This window comes from Delphinapterus leucas, chromosome X (genome assembly GCF_059928025.1).
Source record: "Delphinapterus leucas isolate spDelLeu-1000000601 "Yukka" chromosome X, BTC_Dleu_Yukka2, whole genome shotgun sequence".
Taxonomy (NCBI): Eukaryota; Metazoa; Chordata; class Mammalia; order Artiodactyla; family Monodontidae; genus Delphinapterus; species Delphinapterus leucas.
In genome coordinates this window covers 41,719,698-41,739,864 of record NC_143150.1, presented here as the reverse complement: position 1 = coordinate 41,739,864, position 20,167 = coordinate 41,719,698, and the positions used below count along the sequence as shown (strand labels likewise).

The window sequence follows — 20,167 nt, the reverse complement described above, 5'->3', positions numbered from 1 at the left end:
ACAGTACATGCAATAATGTATGTTGTTGTTCCATATGACAGCCAAGAAGTCATATCCTTCTATAAATTCCATTTGTATTTTATTTGATTACCTGTTGTGGCATTTTAGTAGGCAGGATAATGGCCCCCCAAAGATGTCCACATCTTAATCTCTTAGGAATCTGTTAGGTTATATAGCAAAGGCAAATTAACGTTGCAAATGGATTTACGATTGCTAATCATGTGACTATAAAATAGGGAAATTAATCTTAATTATCCAAATGAGCCCAATAGAATCACAAGCGTTGTTAAAAGTAGAAGAGGGAGGCAGAAGAGAAGGTTGGTATGATGTAATGTGGGAAGGACTCAACCTATTGATACCATTGCTGGCTTTGTAGATGGAAGAAGACCAAGCACCAAAGAGTGTGGGCAGCCTCTATAAGCTGGGAAAGGAAAGGAAATAAATTGTCCCCTAGGGCCTCAGAAAAGGACACAGCTTTGCCAGCACCTTAATTTTAGTCCAGTAAGATCCACGTCAGAATTCTGACGTCTTAAACTATAAAATAATAATAAATGTGTTGTTTTAAACCACAAAGTTTGTGGTAACTTGTTATAATAGCAAGAAAAACTAAAATAGACAATTTCCTCTTTTTGTCAGCCATTTGTACATGCCTATCTCTCATACTAGATTAACCCTTTTTATATGACTCCACATATTGTTCAAATTTGTGCTTTACATCCCCAACTCCAGCACAGGCACATACACTATTTATTACAGTAACTTTCTATAATAGAACTATAAATATTTGTTAACTGATTGAAAGAATGAATGACACCAGATAATCCAAATTGAATTTTCATCCCAGTCTTTGACTTGTAGAATTGTATAGATACAGTAAAAGGTATTCAGTCAATTCATCCCCAAACTCCACTAATTAAATAAGTATTTTCTGAGATGTTTATATGGAAACAGGATATGTTTTGAATAAAAGAAACAGAGTCTTAAATCAAAAAACAAGGAAGAGGGGTAACGGTATAGAGTAGTGTCTATGAGCTCAGACTCAAGAGCCAAATAGACTTAGGCTGATTCCTGGACCCATTATGTATTTATCAGCAATATGACTTTAGGCAAGTCACTTAATCTCACTGAGCCTCAATTGTCTCATCGTCAAATGTTGATAATGTTAGGACCTACTTCATGTATTGTCGTGAGGATTTAATGATGGAATGAATGTAAAAGAGCTTGGCGTGGAATGCATGCTTAGTCAATGTTAGCCATGGTGCAGCTGCAAGGATATTGATCCTTAATTCAGGAAACATGGGTTTTAGTCTTCTGTTTGATCACTAATTTGTGATATGATATTCAGAAAATCCTTTCATTTTCTACCTTTCAGTTTCTTCATCTTTCAAAATAGCCAGATGAATTAGACAAATAAGAGCCTGTCTAGCTCTAAAATTATCCATCCCAGAGTATCTTATTCTATTCTTAAGCATAACTATCAGGACCAAATTTCTAGAATCTGACAGATCAGTAACCACAGAAGCCAATGAGGATCTTGATGCAAGTTGAAAATTGATCTATCTTATAAAGATACACAATGGAATACAATTTAGCTGTGAGAAAGAAGGAAATCCTGCCATTTGTGCCACCATAGATGGACCTGGAGGGCACTGTGCTAAGTGGAATAATTCAGACAAGAAAAATACTTCATGATATCACTTATACATGGAATCTAAAAAAGCTGAACTCATAGAAACAGAGACTGGTATGGTGGTTACCAGGGGCTGGAAGGTGGGAAAAATAAGGCAATGTTGGTCAAAGAGTACAAACTTCTTGTTAGAAGATGAATAAGTTCTAGGGATCTAATACACAGCATGGTGATTATAATGAACATTACTATTGTATATACTTGAAAGCTGCTAAGAGAGTAGACCTTAAATGTTCTCACCACAAAAAAGAAATTATAATTATGTGACCTGATGGAGGTATTACTTAGCTATATGGTGGTAATTGTATTGCAATATATGTGTGTCAAATCAACAGATTGTATACCGTAAACTTACACAATGTTATATGTCAATTATATTTCAATAAAGCTGAAAAAAATTAAAACTGATCTATCTTCTATGTGTAACCTCTCGTTGTTTTAGCATAAACTATATCCCAAGTTCTGTGTAGAACTCAGAAGTACACTATCTCAGGTAATTTATTTGATAGTAACCACATTTGGAATGTGTTAGACATCAACATTTAAGTGCCCAGAGAGTACTATTTCAAAGAGAGAAGGCAAAAATCTTTCTTGAGGGGGAAAAGGCAAAAGAGAAGAAAAAGCATGTTCTGTGAAGAGAAAAAAAAAAAAAACTACCATCACAACCTCTGTTTAAGTTTCCATTTCCCCCAAGGTTGTTTTCTTTTCAAGTTTGAAGAAGTTGTTTTATGTCTGGGTGGATTTGTGCTGAATAAACATTGTTCTCTCCAGAGAAGAGCCCTGTGTTAAATGGCATCAAGGAGAAATTGCCCTGCCTTTATGCTCAAGCTTTCCCAAAGCTCATGCATTGCTCAAAACTCAAATATTAGTGGAAATAAATACGGAATCTAGAGGAAAGGGCACCTCAGGGCAACTTCACAGCACCCCTGAGCATTCAGGACCCTCAAGGCACATCCATTGAATTGCAAGACAGCACAGGATCTTTGAGCCAGATGCCCAGAGCAGTTGCTAACAAGATCCTGAGCTGTGCAGGGGCAATGACCTGGTAGGTTGCCCAGCACTTCCCTGGCAGCTTAGCATCTGCCTGTTAAAGGATCACCTATTGATTCAAAGAAAATACCTGACTTTATGTTTTAAATAAAGACAAATACTTGGAATGGCTTTAAATTATGGTAGGAGTATTTTAATTCAACTAGAATGTGTTTGTATTAAAAAGCAATTTAATCCTATGAATATGACCTCCTGTCTCTTTGACTCCGTGGTTCTCAATAATTTTATCTTTCAAATACACACATGAGGAACATGAGCCACCACCATCAATAATAGTGACTTACTAAAGGAAATTATTCTTAGTCAGTAGTAGGGAGGTGTGGGAGACACATATCTAAATATCCAAAGGTTGAGCCACCAGTGGTTTAAAACAAATCTCCAAATGACTCTTGGAATCACTGGCTTGATTTTTTTTTCTGACCCCATCTCAGCCTTTCTACTATAGTTGGAACACCTAGAGAATACGTATTCTTTTTGGATGGAATTAATGGACAACATATGTCAGTCTGCCCCCTCCTGTTTTATTTATTTATTTACTTATTTATTTGAATTTTATTTTATTGGTTTTTTTTACACAGCAGGTTCTTATTAGTTGGGATTGGGATTGACATATATACACTAATATGTATAAAATGCATAACTAATAAGAACCCCTCCTATTTTAAATGAGGTAGGTATATTAGAGTTTTCGTGGAGAAAATATTTATAAAAAATTAATTGCTATAGTGCTTAGTTGATGGAGGTAGTAACAGGCTGAAGTGAAAACAAGTGAAACATTGATGTATTTTTAAATTTAAACTATGCTGGGCTCTCTTTCCTAAGATATGTTAAGAAGTGGAGAAATCACTCATAATAATGCTGGTTGGAATCTTGAGGAAAATAACTATCTGTCTTCATTAACTTCCACTGAAGCCCACCCTGTCTGTTGACCAACACCAATATGAAGACAGGAGTAAAGAGAAGGGTCCTGGGGCCAATTATATGCCTGCTGTTTAACCCCCTACTAAGGAATAAAGCCTGCCCTTCCACATTTCCAGACAATCCTTCAAAAGCAACTAGCCTTAGGAGAGGAGATTCAGGTACCTTAAGTTCATTCTAAGGTTTAAATTGCAGAGATTTCTTTGCAGCGAGTTTTGATTAGAGAGACACAACACTGGGTGTCTAAAAGCAGGCTGGAGAAGAAACTCCTCTGAAGTAAGGTACACAAAATGAGGAAGCTTAGGGCAAAGGAGACACATTATATCTAAGACTGATCCTGTTTGGGTTTATAAGTTTGGAGGATTAAAGATAGTATTAAATAATCATATTTATTGTATATTTTTTCCTGAACGATCACCTAAATTAGGGAATTCTCAGCTTAGTAATCCTAGAAATGAAATATTCACAGTATATGGGACTTTATATTCACTAAGTAGCTAGTAAAATATGTGCCTCATAATTCAGAATTAGGAAGTCTCTAATGTTAATTCAGAAAGAGATATTCCTTTCCAAGAAATAATAATGCTTATGATGTTTCCAGAACTCAGCAATTTCTGGATTCATTCTGTGTTCAATTTACGAAATCTTGAAACTAGTCGACTACTTTGGCTAGACTTGGATAATCTCCCTTCACGATTACAGGAAACCTTTAAGGATATTAACAAGATCCTTGACTCTCCCTAGATCTAATTTGTTTAGTAAGGGCCTCCATTTTCTTTTCCCATGTGAAGACTATTCCCAAGTCTTTTTTCTGAAGATCTTTGGTTCCCTCAGAACATCAGAGAACCTAGGTTTCCTGCAGGGCAGTGGTTCTCAACCTGGGGTGATTTTGCTCCCCAGGGGCATGTGCCAATATCTGGACATATTTTGGGGTTTTACAACTGGGGGAAGGTGCTACTAGATTTAGTGGGTAGAGGCCAGGGATGCTGTTAAACATCCTATAATGCACAAGACAGCCACCTACAAGAGAGAATTATCTGGCACTGAAAATTAATATTGCTGAGGTTGTGAAAGCCTGCTTTAGGGAGATTCTTGTTTTCCTCAGTGTGTGCATGCAGTCTTGGCGAGGGCTGGAGTTAAAAACTTATCCATTCATCCTCTCCTGGGATTTTGAATATTGATCAAAGTGACACAAGGACAGAAAACAAGTTACAACACAATAAGAAAAAACAAATTAAACACACACACACACACACACACACACAAACCAGTTGGAGTGAATTCAGTCCTATGATGGGATCAAGATGAAATTGTTGTGCAGTCCCTTTTGCCTGTACATCTAGACCTAGCCTGGTTTCTTTCCTGTATCTAAACTTAGTTCCCCAGACATCCTGTCCATCATTGAGACATCCTTCTGATAAATTCCCTTTTTGCTTAAATTAGCAAGAGTGTGTTTCTCTTCCTTGTAACCTAAGAACCCTATTGGAGGCACCCATTTTTAGAGAAAGAATACAATGGGAAAATAATTTAAAGATTGTGTTTATTTGTTCCACAGTGTCAGACACTACCTTGATTGTTGGGTTATGTGAGACATGATTCTTGTCATCTAGGAACTTCAAAATCTAGTTAGGGAGACTAGATATACCCATATAAGGTGAAGTTTAATTCATTTTCAAAGAAATGTATGCTGTGAACCAACTGAGTGGTTCAAAGAAATAGTAAATGCTTTAGGGTTTCAGAGAGAGGAAAGGTTTGTTTGGACTTTTATTAGGGAAGGTTTTCTGGAGGATGTTGGACTTAAACTGACTTTTGGAAGATAGATAGGACTTGGGATGGCAAAAAGGAAGGGGAAGGTCTTAGACACTGTGGGCACGGTGAGATCAGACATTACTCATTTCAGATCCCTCTTTTACAAGCTCCTTGACTTTGGGAAAGTTATTTGTAAAATGTAATATAAAATGCCTTAGAACAGGGCCTAGCACACAGCAGATACTAAATAAATGATAACTATGGTAACTATTATTATTTGTCTCTAAGCTTAGGGAAAGTGTTTAAGCCAAGATGCAGAGTTGGAAATTAATGCAATGTCTAAATAAGGAAAGTAACTTGGCCAAACAAAGCACAGATAAAGTAGAAGAGTGTGTAAGAAGACAGGGAGGCTTTTTTTAAGGCTATATCATGACTGCCTTTATGTTTACACCTGACAGGTTCAGATTTTATCCTCTTGTAAATGTAGGGGTCATTGGGAGATTTTGTATGGTTAAATGTTGTGGTGAAAATAATGATTTTGGAATGTGATTTCAGTGCTGATACATTGAATGGATTTGGAGAGATCCATTTCATTGACCTTAACATACACATTTCATAATGTCTTCATTCCTAGAAATTAAATAGCTACTTTGTGATCCTACTGGGTTCGTACACTTAGTGTCCTTTGCATCAAGCTGTCCTTCTATTCCCTTCCACTTGGCTTGCTAGCAAGTCTAATTAAAGAGACAAATCAACAAAAGAGGACAATGAAACTTGTAATAACTGTATGTAACACTTAGGCAATATAGTCACATAAATTGATTTATTCAAACAGTTAATTCTACTGATTTCTTATACTAAGTTCATAGAAATTTACCAATCATTTCAGCCAAATAAATTGATCTGGTTATATAGGTAGACACACCTTTGCCTGCAATAGAAAAGAAAGAGCTAATTTGGACATTCTCAGGAAAGTTAGTGTTGAACATATAAAACCTAGCTTTGGGAAGAAGCAGGCAGTAACAGTCATAGCTTCACTAGCACATTAAGACTAATACCATGGTATACTCAGTAGAGCAATTATAGTTAAGGATAATTAAACATAAGCAGCTACAGAGGGAAATGCAGGGAGGAATTGTGGACTGAAATGTTAGTACCAAACTGCATCCCTTGCTCCCAATCTTTCAGTCAAAGCATGAAGCTTGAGCAGAAAATTGAAAGACTAGCTCAGACCCCAGTTAATCCCTCTAGGGGTCCACGATAAGTTTTCTAATAAAATTGTAAATCCCCACTGTGTTGTTCATGGGATCTAGTGCTGACAGTTCTCCCCTTCATTTCCCAAACAATAACTGTGATTTTCAGATGAGATTTTTTTAAAAAGAAGAAAAATGAAATGAGCTTGCCTACTTATGGCAGCATGTGCTCTAGCTAATCTGCAAATGCTATAATTATGCTGGGCGCTGATAGATTTGTCTCTGGGCTGGTGGTCAGGATCCAGATGAACTGCTGCAGTTCCTGCTTTATCATCACAAATGTTTTGCACTTCTTGGCAATTCCCAGGCCTAGACATGATATTGGAATTTAATGAGGTTCCACGCCCATACATCCCACTGGGATGCATTAGGATAAGTGTAAGTTCATCTCCTTTCATTCATGAGTTTAGGGAAAAAAATGTATGTGCATGGAATGTTCTACAGAAACTGTGTTTCAGCTGGCTGTTTGCCACAAAGCCACTCCCACTGGCCTGAGAAACTTAGCTTAATTAGTTTGTAGTCAAAGAGGCTAAAACCATTGATTCAGTACTGAGCATTTTTACCTGTTCTGCCTACAACTTATACCTATCTTCCTATCCATTTTGCATATAGGGGCTTTTGGTCACAAGGGGGCACCAAATGAGACAATGCAAGCTTCATTTAGCTTCATCTCTAAGGTGGCCATAATTGTAACTATCTTCCTTACCTTCCAAGGTCATTGTGTAGATCACATGAACTAATGTATCTGAAAGCACCTTAAAAATTATGAACCACCTGTAAATGTAAGGCACTTAAAATTATCATTAATATTAATAACTTTTAGTAATTGACATTTAACAATAATAAAATCAGAGTAAGTATATCCATAGTCCATGGCAGGAGGTAAGGATGGGGGGCAACAATGACTCTAGATTCATATCCTGATGAAAGTAAAACAAGATATTCATCTTTGAGCATTAAATACATTACCTACAGTTACTTCCCACCTACCACATCCCAATTAATACATTTGCAGGCAAGACATATTTGAAAATAATACTAAGAACAGTTTCCAGCAATCTAAGTGTCAATAATCTGGATGTGTAAGGCAAATTGACAATAATTATGCCAAGTAACCAAAATAATTCTTTTATAAATAAAATGTAGGTGGCTGGAATTTTAAAATTTTTATTCATGTTTTGAATACACAGTATATGAATGTTGTTCAAAATGTATAACAGGTATAGAGTGAAAATTAAATCTTCCTCTGCTGGCCAGTACCTCCCTAACCCAACCTCACCCACCACTATTCCCCAATCACCTAGCTCATCTCCTCAAAGGAAATCACTGTTATGAGTTTCACATGTATCCATTCAGAAATATTCCACACTTGTACAAAAATATATATGCACAGCACGTGTGCGTGCACACACACACACACACACGTATATTTTTTACACAAAGGATAGTATACTGTGCACACTGTTTGGAACATTGCTTTTTCATTGAATAGTATATCTTAGAGATATTTCATAATAGACGTACAGATTTACCTAATTCTTTTAAGTAGATGTATTGTAATATATCATTATATGGAAGTAACATAATATTATTTAACCAGCCTCTTACTGATGGATATTTTGGTAGTTCTCAATATTTTCCTATTCCAAATGATAGCAAACAACAAAACTGAACATCTGTTGTGACTGGATTTTGAATACAAATATTTAAATTTTGTTTAAAAGCATATCCTTTATATTTCAAATAATATTTAAATATTGATATAAGGTTATTAAGAGTAACTGAAATATTGAAGAAATGAAGACTATAGATATTGTATTTGTGTGTTTGCCTGTATTATGCCAAAATTAGCTTAGTTAGAAAAATATATCATTCAATTCCATAAGGACAAGATGCATTACAGGCCATCAATAAAGATTTGTTGGAAAAATGAGAAAAAGTCACTAAAATTTTTCCTTAACAGTTTGGATATCAGGAAGATAAAGCTAATGTTATGTAAAGCTCTTTCCTGGTGCATTTTTTGTTATCAACAATTATTTTGGAAATATCACCAAATTTGTATATTTCCCTAATTTTTCCTATCATGTGATCAACTTTTGTTTCTCTCTTTCTTTTCTAAATATCTTTGCAAATATGAGATGAACTTCTCTCAGGTCGGCACAGAATTCCTAAACCACTCAATTAACAATGGGTTAATGATTATCTCTTTCATACCCAGCTATATTCTATGTCTCTTGTGAATTACAAAGACTTATAAAACATTTCCCTTTGATAGGTAAGAGTCTAGTTGGATAGTTGAAGTAAGGCATAAATACGGGAACAAGTAAAAGGAACTCAGGGTATAAATAATAGCTTCATATAAGTTTTGTCATAAGGCATTTTATGTCTGTGTGTGCCAAGTCCTGACACTTCTTTCTTCTAGGTGCCTCTCTAAGTTCTACCTCTATTCCTCGATTTGTGTTATTAATTTTTCTTGCATTTCTTTTTCCTTACTCTACCTTTCCAAATCTTCTCCATTCCTAAGGTCTGTGTGGAGACTCATTTCCTTCATAAAACTTTGCCCGACCCTGACAACAAATATTGACCTCTCCTTTCTCCATTCCTTTACCACATATAGCCTTAGAGATGAAATGCTACAATTTTATTTTTACTAAATTGTATTCTTTGTTCATCTCTTTATTTTCATGTGCTAATTCTGTGTTCATAGTCCTAGATTATATATTGAAGGCAAAGATAAAGATTTTACTTCTTTTCCCTTAGCACTTAGCATAGGACTTAGTGGACAAAAGATGCTCAATCAGTATTTTTGATCATTTATCCTAATGAGGGTACCAGTGTTTTATCATAGTTTTAGAGATTGAGGTGGGGAGTGAGGGATGATTCAGAGGTATAGAAGGTTTAGTCCACCATAAATGTCCATTAGGGTTATATTTCATTAAGAATATTTAGTACCACAAAGTGGGTATGAAGATTTAATGTTTATATGATTATACTCTTAAAATCTGTATTTCTTTACACTCACAAGCTTATAAAACCACTCAAAATAGACCATTCGTTTGATCTTGTTGGAAAGTGTAGCTGTCAAAGTGACATATTCACAGTGAATCAATGATGCTCTAAATGTGCTGGGAAGTGGAGATTGTATGGATAGAGTAACAGCTCAAGTAGGAACACTGCCTAATAAATGTTTACGTACTGTCAAGTCTACTAACTTTAAATATCATACGCGATAGAATCTTTCTCATCCTGTAATTTATCTCAATTTTTCCATTACCTTCTTTCATTTTCTCTTCTAGCTTTACTCACAGACAAACCTCCCAAGCCATTGTTCCCCATGGAGAATCAGCCAAGTGTTATAGATGTCCAGCTGGGTAAGTCTCCTTCTGGGAATAATAGGTCCTAAACTTCCTCTCTGTTAACAGATGGGGAAAATTGCATGAACCAGGAAAGGTTTATTGCTACTGTTATTACATGCAAATCAATTTGTGTCTGCTCATTTATAACCCTGGAGTTCATTGCAATAGCAGTTTAAGGAAATGAGTTTGTATTGCATCAAGGAATGGTAATACTAAGTGGTTACACTGGGTATTAAGTGTGCTGTAGGACAGAGCTTTTTAACTCTGTGATTGATAGATTCCTGGGTGTCGTGAATTGGTGATTGGTACAGAAAACTTTTCATACTTGTCAGTCCCAAATTTTTATTTAGAGAGCACTAACTCCTGGAGAACAAGCCCTTTTTTAAAATAAAAGAGCCCTTCAGTACAGACTTTAAAACGACCTGATAATATTATTTCCAATGGCACAATCCAGGGCTATTTAAAACATATTTTTAGGTTGAGATCCTAAATATTTATGAATCATCTGGAGTAGGAAAAAATAACAAGTTGATTCATGGGTGCTAGTGCCTTTTTACAGATTCAAAGTCACAAGGTGTTGAGCTTCCTGCCACTAAACCTTATGTTTCAAGAAATTTAAGCTTGAAACTCAGAGGCCTGCTAGGGTCTCTTTCAAACCACGGCCTTTACTCTAAACTATATTATTTAACATCTGTGAGCTTTCATCTATCTTGGGTTTTATTCTATTCTTCAGTTCTAATAATTTCTTCAATTCTAGACAAGAGAACGGGGTAAATATGCTGGCAACATATTAGTCGTACTTTGGGCATATGACATTGAAATATGTGACCAGTGGTACCTACCAATTATATAGCTAGGGAAGATGAATTGGCCCCAATATTTCAGTCACTTTGGAAGTTTTTGACTCAACTTTTGATCTTTCCAATCCAACTTGGATTGTTAGAGACTTATTTCTATCTTAAAAATAGGTGAGAGAAAATTACATTCCTAGGAGTTTGTTCATTTTTTAAGAATGAAATATAACACATTATAGTTAATGCAGCCTAGCAGTATGAGTACCAGAGTTAAGTATTTTAAAACAAAAAGAAAATAATAAACATGTTGTTAAGAGTGGGATGGTGAATATTTTGTTGATAATGTTGAAGATTAGACTATGGCTCTCTCCCCAGCACTTGTATATTATTTTGCAGAGTCATCACATTTTGTTAAAGCCAAATCTAGATGTGCAGACACACTCCTTCAGTAAGTTTTATATACTCACATCTTTCCATCCACACTGATATAAAATACCTCAAGGGTACTCTGGTTTGCCAGGGGTTACATGAAGCCATAAGATGATCTTGTATCATTTGTTGAAGATTCAAGTGAATAAGTTATTTCTATATGAAAACATAAACTAAAGAGTAGCAAGCAAAATTCACACAACTATTTCAATTAAAACATGACTAAATTTTGTGTTTGTGGCCCCTAGGGGGATACTTCTTCATTCTCCTCTGCCATTGAGCAAACTTCAACAGAAAAGTTTGAGGAGTGTTGCTCTAAAGGAAGGAGGGAGACCCTTGTAGGGAGTAAATTTCATTCAGATTCACTGGGTGTCACACTTGTCTGTTGTATTCAGGACATCTCTAAGATGTGTACTTTTTATAAATATGTATTCCAACATAGGTATGTATACCAAAATAACTCACCAACACCACCCTGTAAAATCATTAAAGTAACTTGCCTCCAATTTACATTAGATGCAAGGCTGAACTTTTCAGTTTTTAGTTTGTTACACAATTTGGAAACAACTTTATTGACAGAAAAATGGAGACCTGCCCATTTTTCATTCCAGAAAGGCTGTTTCTCCAAGATGCTAAATCGACCATGTAATTCAGAGAAAGAAAAACAAAATCACTTAAACAAGATCTTTGGCATTTCAAGGAGCACATGACTGGTTAATTTTAAGTGATTTTAACTTTTCCACAGATTTATTTAGTACTGTTTATTCACAACTGGAAATTATTTTGTAATTTACTCATGCCTCAATAGTAAGGTGATGTTAGAAGCACTATAAATGCAAGAGAGCTCTTCAGTGTTGGTGGGGGCTCTGCAGTCAGAATGATGAGGGCTTAGAAATGCTAGGCATAAAAATGAGCTAGAGAAAGATAACTGTGGTGATTGGACATCCCTGTCTATATCTTGAAAACTTTTAGAATTAACTAAGATCTCAAAACTTCTAGAAATTATTTTCCTTCATTTTTTAAAGTTTACCTAGCACATGCAGTTTTACACATGCTTAAACTAGAACTAAAATTAGAACTACCCAAAATACAACAATCCAATCTAAATGGCTAAGCACATTACCAAGTTCAGTTTTGTCAAATCCCAATATTTGAAAATTTGGGATAGCATTGTAGTGGATTAAAGTTAGCCCCAGATTTTCTCCTATTCCTACCATCTAAACATAGTTTCTCATCCCCCTCCCCTTGAATCTGGTTGGCCTAGGATATACTTGACCAATAGAGTATGGCAGAAATGATATTCTGAGATGTTGGAGGTTGGGTCAAAAGGAATCTTGTAACTTCTCTTTGGATCTCTTAGTCTGTCTGAAACTACCATGCTGTGAGAAACTCAAGACACATGTAGAGACCCTAGAGGTTGAGATGCCGTGTGGAGAAAGAAAGGCCAATAAAACACCAAGGCACCAGACATGTGAGTGTATGAACCCATATTGGAAGTGGATCCTCCAGTACCAGATGCCCTGACCTATGCCATGTAGTTCAGAGATAAACTACTGAGCTGAACTCTTCTTAGATTTCTGACCCAAAAAGTCATAATCAAACAAAAAAATGGTTATCACTACTCACTAAGCTAGGTATAGTTGGTTAAACAATAGATACCTGGAACAAACATTAATTAATTTTCTTTAGAACATTTTGAAGTCCATTTTACCCATGAACAAGAGTCTCATGCAGGCATTTTATGCAAAGTTAGAAATATTGTAGGAAATATTTGAGTATCAGCTTCAAGATAGTTTTAGAAAGCATGATCTAGAATTATTATTTATGTGTTTGTTTGAGGATTGCACTCAGTTATCAGTTCTGCACATTTGTAAAGGCAATCCAGTAAATGAAAATTTTCAGTCCAGATGAACAGTTTTTAGTGCATGGAGTTGGCATCAGTACAGATATTTTGTTGTGTCTCTAGAGGAAAATAAACATCTTGACTTTCTCTCTCCTATAGTGTAATCCATTACTCATCCACAAGGTTATAGAAATTTACATATTTTTGCTGACATAGTGATGACAGTTTGGTTGTTGCTAAATTTTGTTCACACTATAATGCTGAAAGAAGATTAATCTTAACAAATAACTATATATGTTGAGATGATAAACATGTTCTTAACAAAATAATATTAAAATTACTGCTCTCACAAAGCAAGCCTATTCAGCTAAAGCTGCCTGTGGTAATGTATGAAATATAAAGATAAAAGCAATGTATAAAACACACACACAAATCCAGTTTGGCCCTATTACCTTCCATTTATTTTCTCCCTCTGAAAGTAGAAAAAAATAACACTGCATCACAGTATATTAATTTATATTGTACTTTAATACGAAATTATTAAAGCATCATAGTGATATCTGCCCCACTTGAAATGTATTGATGCTAGGTAGACCCTCTTTTGGATACTGTTTCTTTCATAGAACACAAACGCATGTTTTACAAACTGTTACAGACTCCTAGAAACTTTGAAAAAGCCATGAACAAATGTGGGTGAAAAGATTTGAGATCTGACATTTCATTTCAGTTAATGGTGAATTAGGAAATGTGCCCTGTTCCTCTCATTGATGATGATAACTATTTTCCTGGGAGTTCCTAAGACTTAAACTACCAGTCAGTGTTATGCATAAAATAAATATACCAGGAAGAAATAGAAAACATGAACAGACCAAACACAAGCACTGAAATTGAAACTGTGATTAAAAATCTTCCAACAAACAAAAGCCCAGGGCCACATGGCTTCACAGGCGAATTCTATCAAACACTTAGAGAAGAGGTAACACCTATCCTTCTCAAACCCTTCCAAAATATAGCAGAGGGAGGAACACTGCCAAACTCATTCTACGAGGCCACCATCATCCTAATACCAAAACCAGAAAGAAAGAAAACTACAGGTCAATACAACTGACGAACATAGATGCAAAACCCCTCAAAAAAATACTAGCAAACAGAATTGAATAGCACATTAAAAGGATCATACACCATGATCAAGTGGGGCTTATCCCAGGAATGCAAGGACTCTTCAATATATGCAAATCAATAAAAGTGATAAGCCATATTAACAAATTGAAGGAGAAAAACCATATGATCTTCTTAATAGATGCAGAAAAAGCTTTTGACAAAATTCAACACCCATTTATGATAAAAACCCTCCAGAAAGTAGGCATAGAGGGAACTTACCTCAACATAATAAAGGCCATATATGACAAACCCACAGCCAACATTGTTCTCAATGGTGAAAAACTGAAACCATTTCCTCTAAGATCAGGAAAAAGACAAGGTTGTCCGCTCTCACCACTATTATTCAACATAGTTTTGGAAGATTTAGCCACAGCAATCAGAGAAGAAAAAGAAATAAAAGGAATGCAAACCAGAAAAGGAGAGGTAAAGCTCTCACTGTTTGCAGATGACATTATATTATACATAGAGAATCCTAAAGATGCTACCAGAAAACTACTAGAGCTAAACAATGAATTTGGTAAAATAGCAGGATACAGAATTAATGCACAGAAATCTCTTGCATTCCTATTCACTAATGATGCAAAATATGAAAGAGAAATTAAGGAAACATTCCCATTTATCATTGCAACAAAAAGAATAAAATAACTAGGAATCAACCTACCTAAGGAGACAAAAGACCTGTATGCAGAAAACTATAAGACACTGATGAAAGAAATCAAAGATGATACAAACAGATGGAGAGATATACCACGTTCTTGGATTGGAAGAATCAACATTGTGAAAATGACTATACTACCCAAAGCAATCTGCAGATTCAGTGCAATCCCTATTAAACTATTAAGAGCATTTTTCACAGAACTAGACCAAATAATTTTACAATTTGTATGGAAACACAAAGGACCCTGAATAGCCAAAGCAATCTTGAGAAAGGAAAACGGAGCTGGAGGAATCAGGCTCCCTAACTTCAGACTATACTACAAAGCTACAGTCATCAAGATGGTATGGTACTGGCACAAAAACAGAAATACACATCAGTGGGACAGGATAGGAAGCCCAAAGATAAACCCATGCACATATGGTCACCTTATCTTTGACAAAGGAGGCAAGAATGTACAATGGAGAAGAGACAGCCTCTTTAATATGTGGCACTGGGAAAATTGGACAGCTACATGTAAAAGAATGAAATTAGAAAACTTCCTAACACCATACACAAAAATAAACTCAAAATGGATTAAAGATCTAAATGTAAGGCCAGACACTATAAAACTCTTAGAGGAAAACATAGGCAGAACACACTATGACATAAATCACAGCAAGATCCTTTTTATCCACCTCCTAGAGAAATGGAAATAAAAACAAAAATAAACAAATGGGACCTAATGAACCTTAAAAGCTTTTGCACAGCAAACGAAAACATAAACAAGAGGGAAAGACAACCCTCAGAATGGGAGAAAATATTTGCAAATGAAGCAACTGACAGAGAATTAATCTCCAAAATATACAAACAGCTAACGCAGTTCAATATCAAAAAAACAAACAACGCAATCCAAAAATGGGTGGAAGACCTAAATAGACATTTCTCCACAGAAGATATACAGATTGCCAACAAACACATGAAAGGATGATCATCACTAATCTTTAGAAAAATGCAAATCAAAACTACAATGAGATATCAGCTCACACTGGTCAGAATGGCTATCATCAGAAAATCTACTAACAATAAATGCTGGAGAGGGTGTGGAGAAAAGGGAACCCTCTTGCACTGCTGGTGGGAATGTAAATTGATACAGCCACTATGGAGAAGAGTATGGAAGTTCCTTAAAAAGCTAAAAATAGAACTACCATATGGCCCAGCAATCCCACTAGTGGACATATACCCTGAGAAAACCATAATTCAGAAGGAGACATGTACCACAATATTCATTGCAGCACTATCTACAATAGCCAGGACATGGAAGCAACCTACGTGTCCATCAGCAGATGAATGGATAAAGAAGATGTGTCACATATATACAATGGAATATTACTCAACCATAAAAAGCAACAAAATTGAGTGAGAGAGAGGCATGGACATATATACACTACCAAACGTAAGGTAGGTAGCTAGTGGGAAGCAGCCGCATAGCACAGGGAGATCAGCTCGGTGCTTTGTGACCGCCTAGAGGGGTGGGATAGGGAGGGTTGGAGGGAGGGAAACGCAAGAGGGAAGAGATAAGGGAACATATGTATATGTATAACTGATTCACTTTGTTACAAAGCAGAAACTAACACACCATTGTAAAGCAATTATACTCCAATAAAGATGTAAAGAAAAAATTGAGTTATTTGTAGTGAGTTGGATGGACCTAGAGTCTGTCATACAGAGTGAAGTAAGTCAGAAAGAGAAAAACAAATACAGTATGCTAACACATATATATGGAATAAAAAAAAGCTTTTGATGGACCTAGGAGCAGGACAGGAATAAAGACACAGACGTATACAATGGACTTGAGGACACGGGGTGGGGAGGAGAAGCTGTGATGAAGTGAGAGAGTAGCATTGACATATATACACTGCCGAATGTAAAATAGATAGCTAGTGGGAAGCAGCTACATTGCACAGGGAGATCATCTCCATGCTTTGTGACCACGTAGAGGGATGGGATAGGGAGGTTGAGAGGGAGGCTCAAGAGGGAGGGGATATGGGAATATACGTATACATATAGCTGATTCACTTTGTTTTACAGCAGAAACTAACACAACACTGTAAAGGAATTATACTCCAATAAAGATGTAAAAAAAATAGAATAGTTTTGAGGATTGTGGCAAGTGAAAGCAATTTCAGGCAAATGTAAATGGATTACCAAAGGTGGATTTAGAATAAGTGTCTTCAAACTTTTTGTAAAAGCCTAGATAGTAAATATTTTAGGCTTTGTGTGCTATATGTTCTTCACTATAAGTATCATGTAGTGTGAAAGTAGCATAGATATTTATATGAGCATGACTGAGTCCTCATAAAACTTTATTTATGAGAACTAGGATTTCAATGTTCCACACATAATTTTCATATGTCATGAAATATTATTCTTCCTTCAATTTGTTTGCAACTATTTGAAAAATGTAAAAATCATAGCATGTGGACCATACCAAAACAGAAGTTGGGCCCGCTGTGTCCCCAGGGTTGCAGCTTGCTGGTCCCTGGTGTAGAAGCAAAAAAGTACTAGGCGCCTCAGATGCTGAACATCAACTTCATGTTGAGTAAAAGTGTTTACTCACTAATTGTTAATATGGTTATTTACATTACCCTGAGGATTTTAAATGAAAATAATTCTTGTGGATAACCTTGGATCATTATGCTCATGACGACCAAAAGATATTTGCTAAAGTATGCAAATTAGTAAAGTGCAACTTGCTAGTGCTGTTTCCTATGTTGATTCTAAAAATTAAGCAAAGGCTATTGTTTTGATAATAAACCTCAGGGTATAGAAAAAATAAATATAAACACTGTTTATTTTCTTTTTCTGTGTTAAAGAGTCAAAAAGAAGGCCTGTGGGCCTCAGTCATATAAGAAAAACTCAGACCAGTGGAATAGTTCCAAGCTAATTGAATACCAGATGAATCTGATCCAGTATGAAAGAGTCTCTTTATTTCTCTTCTATTCTCATTCAGAATTTGTTTTATTTTTATAGGCTGTTTAAATTCATACTTAATGACTGTGTTATGTGCTACTGGCTCAAAAACTTTCTCTGTGTGTATAAGGAGTTTTAATCTTCATCAGAAATCAATGTCACCATCAGTTTCTACTTAAAATTATATTAGGTCCCCTAAGAGACCACTGTATACTACAAGAGAATAAGGGAAAATATAATATTTAATGCAATGCTCAGGACTACAAGGCAAAAAAATAACTAATTGAACCCTAATTTAGGAAATTAGCTGTTTAGCCAAATCAATCTTATTTTTAAACTCAATATACATAGAAACATTTTTTGCGTTCTTAGTTGGTGCCAAACACTGTGTTAGAACCTGGGGATATAGAGGTTAACAAAATGAGGGCCTTGGCCTTAAGGTGTTTCTCAGTCTAGCGGGGAAGAGAGATGTGTAAGCAGAATTACAATGCAATGTGATAATGGCCAAAACAGAGATAACGGACAAAACAGAGATGGGAAAAGGGAGAGTGACATTTTTGTGGCAAGACCTCATAAATTAACAGTTCTATACTCTTTGACTTTCACTCAATATAATGACAAATCTCTGTAACCTCAATCGAAGTATTAAATTTATTTGAAAATAATTAAAAATTGCCAAGATATAACCTTTTATAATAATAAATTATCTACCATTTCTTCAATATGGTAAATACTAAAAATGGAAACTTATGATATCCCTGAGTCTCTTCAGTTTAGCAAAATTAGCCAACTATTTCTAAAGTTGTCATAGAACAAATAATCCAAAGCAGGTCACCAACAAATTGAGCTAAAATGTCAAGCCATAATTAATATCAATATAAATAGCAATACATGATTATTCCGTAAGCTCGAATCATGTATGTGTCGTGTATATAATGGTGGTAGCAAGGGATTTATTTAATTATTTTTGTTTTTGTATACTCCTCCTATGCTTTTAACTTCAAATAACTCCTTAAAACCTTCATTTAATTTAATCTTGAATAAGTGAAGACTTTGGAGAGGAAGAAGAAGGGTATCATGAGTTCACTCAGAATTCTTGGCACACATGATTGGAGCTGGTTCATGGCAGCATTCACTGTCCCTTGTAGATATTCTAGGGTTAGTGAGCTGTTTCCAAAAGATCTATTTTTTGCAGGATAACATGTACAAGCTTAGCCTGGGGCTACACCAAACTGCAAACTATTCTATTCCCCAGATTGTACAACGTGTGCATTATTTACAGCTTTGGAAATTCTGAGCCAAGCCTTTTCCCTAAGAGTTGGCTGCCATATTAATGCTTGAGATTGAATCTGGTTTACTTACTTTGTCTAAGTTTGTATAACTTAATAGCACAGGGAGATCAGCTCGGTGCTTTGTGACCGCCTGGAGGGGTGGGATAGGGAGGGGTGGAGGGAGGGAGACGCAAGAGGGAAGAGATATAGGAACATATGTATATGTATAACTGATTCACTTTGTTATAAAGCAGAAACTAGCACACCATTGTAAAGCAATTATACTCCAAAAAAGATGTAAAAAAAATCATACTTGTTCTGAGGCACTTGACAATGAAAAGAAAAAAGTTAACACTTAAGATTTATCTGTAATGTAATGAGTTAATTATGAACATCTTAGGAATAACATGATTGTTGACCAGACCTCTATTCCATATATTGCTATTTGGGGGCATTGCTGAAGTTTATGGCTCATTGAGATAATTAATATAAGCTTGAGGGTGTTTCATCACACTTTCACTAATGCCAATACAATGATTTTATACATATCAAAACAAAATTTGAGAATTTACTATGTATAGACACTGCAATAGTCATGTGTACATACACTGTCTTATTTATTCCTCACAAGAGCCCAAAGTAGTAGTAGGTACTGTTGAACCATTTTGCAGAAGAGGAAACTTGGCCTCAGACAGATGAAATAATTTTCCTGAGGTTACATATTTAGTAAGTGGTAAAAATGGGATTTCGATCAGATTTGTCTGGCTCCAAAGTTTGCGTTATTTTTATTACAGCATACTGAGTATGGTAACTTTATCTAGGCCCAAAATTATATCCTCAAAAAGCTATCAGGCCAATAGAGACATTTTAATAATAATAACAACAACAATAATAATTGTATTATATGTATTATAACTACATGTGAAATAGTAATTATTTAGCAATAGCTCTACTAGTAATAATTATTATTGTTATAGTAATATTTAGTATGATTATTTAATAATAGCTCTACTACTACTACTAGTTTTTATTGCCAGTAGTAGTTGTTG

General features: G+C 35.5%; 1 protein-coding gene across 1 annotated transcript in view; it reads left to right on the top strand.

Annotated features, from left to right (window-relative positions):
- The window catches only part of IL1RAPL2 (interleukin 1 receptor accessory protein like 2), a 541,021-nt gene that overhangs the window by 251,619 nt on the left and 269,235 nt on the right, over window positions 1–20,167 (top strand). Inside the window, exon 7 of the mRNA XM_089904905.1 lies at window positions 9,954–10,028. Within this exon, the coding sequence (XP_089761031.1) occupies window positions 9,954–10,028 (75 nt within the window). The remainder of the gene's footprint in view (window positions 1–9,953; window positions 10,029–20,167) is intronic.